Below are 2,639 nucleotides of genomic sequence, written 5' to 3' on the forward strand. Positions count from 1 at the left end.
ACGCTCACGATGTTGGAGCCCGTGACCACGGTCATGGTGATGTTGCGGTCGCACGCCACCACCAGGTCCACCTGGTCGGAGCCGATGCCGGCCGTGATGGCCAGCTTGAGCTTGGACGCCTTGGCAACGCGCTCGCGAGTGATGTAGGCCGGCCAGAAGGGCTGCGAGATGACCACGTCGTCGTCGTGCAGATGGCGCGCGAACTCCGAGTCGTTCCCGTCCTTGTCGGACGTCACGACGGACTCGTGGCTGCGGTCCTCGAGGAACATGCGCAAGCCCAGCTCGTTCTCGACGCAGCCCAGGATGTTGGAATTGCGCTTGCCGGCGTCGCCGCCCTCGGACAGCACGCACACGACCTTCATTTGCTTGGAGTGTAAGTTGCGAAAATGCACGTGGTCACGGCGAGAGGCATCGGTTATACTCGACAATGCTGTCGCTGTTGCGCTAGGTCATCTTGGCCTACGCGGTCTGCTCGGGCATACTGAAACATCCGAGCTTTTGGGGTCCATGTATCGTTGAGATTGACGAGCAACGTGTAAGCCACGACGTCCTTGGCGGCGAGTCTTTCGTCGCAGCGGCTCCTTGCTGGCGGGCTCTGCTGCGTCAATCGTAAGGTGTGGTCGTCCGGATAACAGCCCGTTGTAAACCCTTCCAACCGGATGGAACGGACGAATAAAGCCGCGGCTTTATTGGCTTAAGTCGAATAAAGTCAATTTTGCCGATCGGCAAAATTGACCAATAAAACGATTAAAGTCGAATAAAGCCGCGGCTTTTATCCACACTGTTTGAGCCTCTTGATTCAAATCATCTCGAGCATTTGTGGCGTACAAAGCATGGATTGTAAATGTAGTCGTTTGATTTAAGGTGTCTTAAGTTGAGACTCAACGGTCTTTTTTTTTTTTTTTGCGTAATACCAAACGTAACCAGTCCGGACTAAAATCGCTGTGCTCGTACAACGCACAGGAAAGTACGGGATTCCGACCAACCGTGCCCCAAACTCTGAACTTTCTGTATCACTTCTCGCCGTATCGCAACACTACCAAGTTGGTACGACGTGTTTAAGCCGCTTTACAAAGGATATTTCTTTTAGTTTGTACTGAAATATGTACTGAATTCATTCTTTTTCCTGTTTCATATTAAGAGCCGGAAGTGTGCAAACATATACTTGAACAAGAGCAAGCTTGAGGAGAAAAGAAAGGCGGCGTTCCCGGCCTCAGATCCACCACAACTTTACTCGCATCATGGGGGGGGTTGCTTGGCGGCGCTGTTAGCTGCTCTGACAGCTCTCCAGTCATGCGTCGTGAGTACCTCGGTGTCTACCGCGTCGGGCATGGTGACTGCCGACTTGCCGGTAAAACCCCGTATGCTGCCCGATACACCTATCTACAGGCTATTGAGAACAGTCGATACAAACGACAAGAGCAATGAAGAGAGAGTGTTGAATGCTGCCATTGAAAAACTCACGGGTCTGGTTAGAACGGGGGTGATGAAGATCAGTGGAAACGCGAATTTGAAAATCTTGCTGACGGGGGAGCAAGGTGCCGACGATGTTCTAAAGATGTTTCAACTTGATAAGGGAATTAGCAAAGTTCTCGCCAGCCGTAACCTGAAGCCTAAAGTGCAGGCTATGGAAAGCTATTTGAAAGAGGTGAACAAGATTAACGGAAACGACAAATTGTCGGTGATTGGAATATTCACGACGCATTACGGAGATGCTGCTGTGGCGCGAGCACTTGTAGTAGCACAGAAGAAGGCAACGACGCATGACGCGGCGAATACGATAAAGCAGTTGCGAAGCGAACAACTATCTGCTTGGATGAAGAGTGAGAAAACCGTCGACGATGTTTTCGAGCTGCTAAAGCTTCGCCAGAACGGATACAAAGCTCTTGGCAGTCCGAAGCTGGAGGTGTTGGACGACTACATGAAGATGGTTATCCAGAAGACCTCGGGCAAACAAACTCTGCTCCAGACCTTAACCAATGGCTTCGAAGGCGAAGAGAAGTTGGCAGCGCTGCTGGTGCGTGCGAAGGAGGATACCAGTACCAGTGAGCTTGCGACGGCGTTGCAGAACGCACTAATGAACAAGTGGATAGAAACGGATAAACTGAAGCCGGAAAATGTTTTCAGTAAATTGAGACTTGACCGCGGTGTGGATGCCTTAGTAGACAGGAATGAACAAACTCTGGCAGCGTTTATCTCGATGTACAACGCACGGAATCCAAACAGCATGGCATCGCTGATTGGGACGTTTACTAGGCAGTACGGGGATGATGTGGTGGCACTAGCACTAGGTTATGCGAAATCTGACCCTACCAAAAGGTGGGTGGCTATCTACATGCAGCAGCACCAATTTCAGGCGTGGCAAAAGAGCAAGAAATCGGCCGTCGCTGTTTTTAAGGAACTGGAGATTACGTTCGACGATTTCGTACCCACAGTTAACCACAAGTTTGATACATTGAGCGGGTACATCAAGGTACTCAATACCGTCAATCGAGACCAAACCGATATGATCACGGTGCTCAGCAATGGGGTCGGTGGGGATGGCAACCTTGCACGTGTTGTTGCTACGGTGCTTTTGCAATTAGAGTCGCACAATAGTTTTATAGCTGCCGTCTCTACAGCTGCCGAGTACGAGACGG

General features: G+C 50.9%; 2 protein-coding genes across 2 annotated transcripts in view; one reads left to right on the top strand and one right to left on the bottom strand.

The window, feature by feature from the left end:
• The window catches only part of PPTG_23677 (hypothetical protein), a gene marked incomplete at its 3' end in the record, with an annotated part of 5,011 nt that extends 4,237 nt beyond the window's left edge, over window positions 1-774 (bottom strand). Inside the window, exon 1 of the mRNA XM_008912413.1 lies at window positions 9-774. Coding sequence (XP_008910661.1) covers window positions 9-362 — 354 coding nt within the window. The 5' untranslated portion in view covers window positions 363-774. The remainder of the gene's footprint in view (window positions 1-8) is intronic.
• A 353-nt stretch (window positions 775-1,127) lies between these two features.
• On the top strand, window positions 1,128-2,606 carry PPTG_15356 (hypothetical protein; the record flags this gene model as incomplete). Its single annotated transcript, XM_008912414.1, has 2 exons — window positions 1,128-2,473; window positions 2,586-2,606. Exons 1-2 carry the CDS (start codon window positions 1,331-1,333, stop codon window positions 2,604-2,606), a joined length of 1,164 nt encoding a protein of 387 aa, XP_008910662.1. The 5' UTR covers window positions 1,128-1,330.
• Window positions 2,607-2,639: the final 33 nt, after the last annotated feature.

Source organism: Phytophthora parasitica (assembly GCF_000247585.1).
Source record: "Phytophthora parasitica INRA-310 unplaced genomic scaffold supercont2.47, whole genome shotgun sequence".
In the NCBI taxonomy this organism is placed as follows: Eukaryota; Oomycota; class Peronosporomycetes; order Peronosporales; family Peronosporaceae; genus Phytophthora; species Phytophthora nicotianae.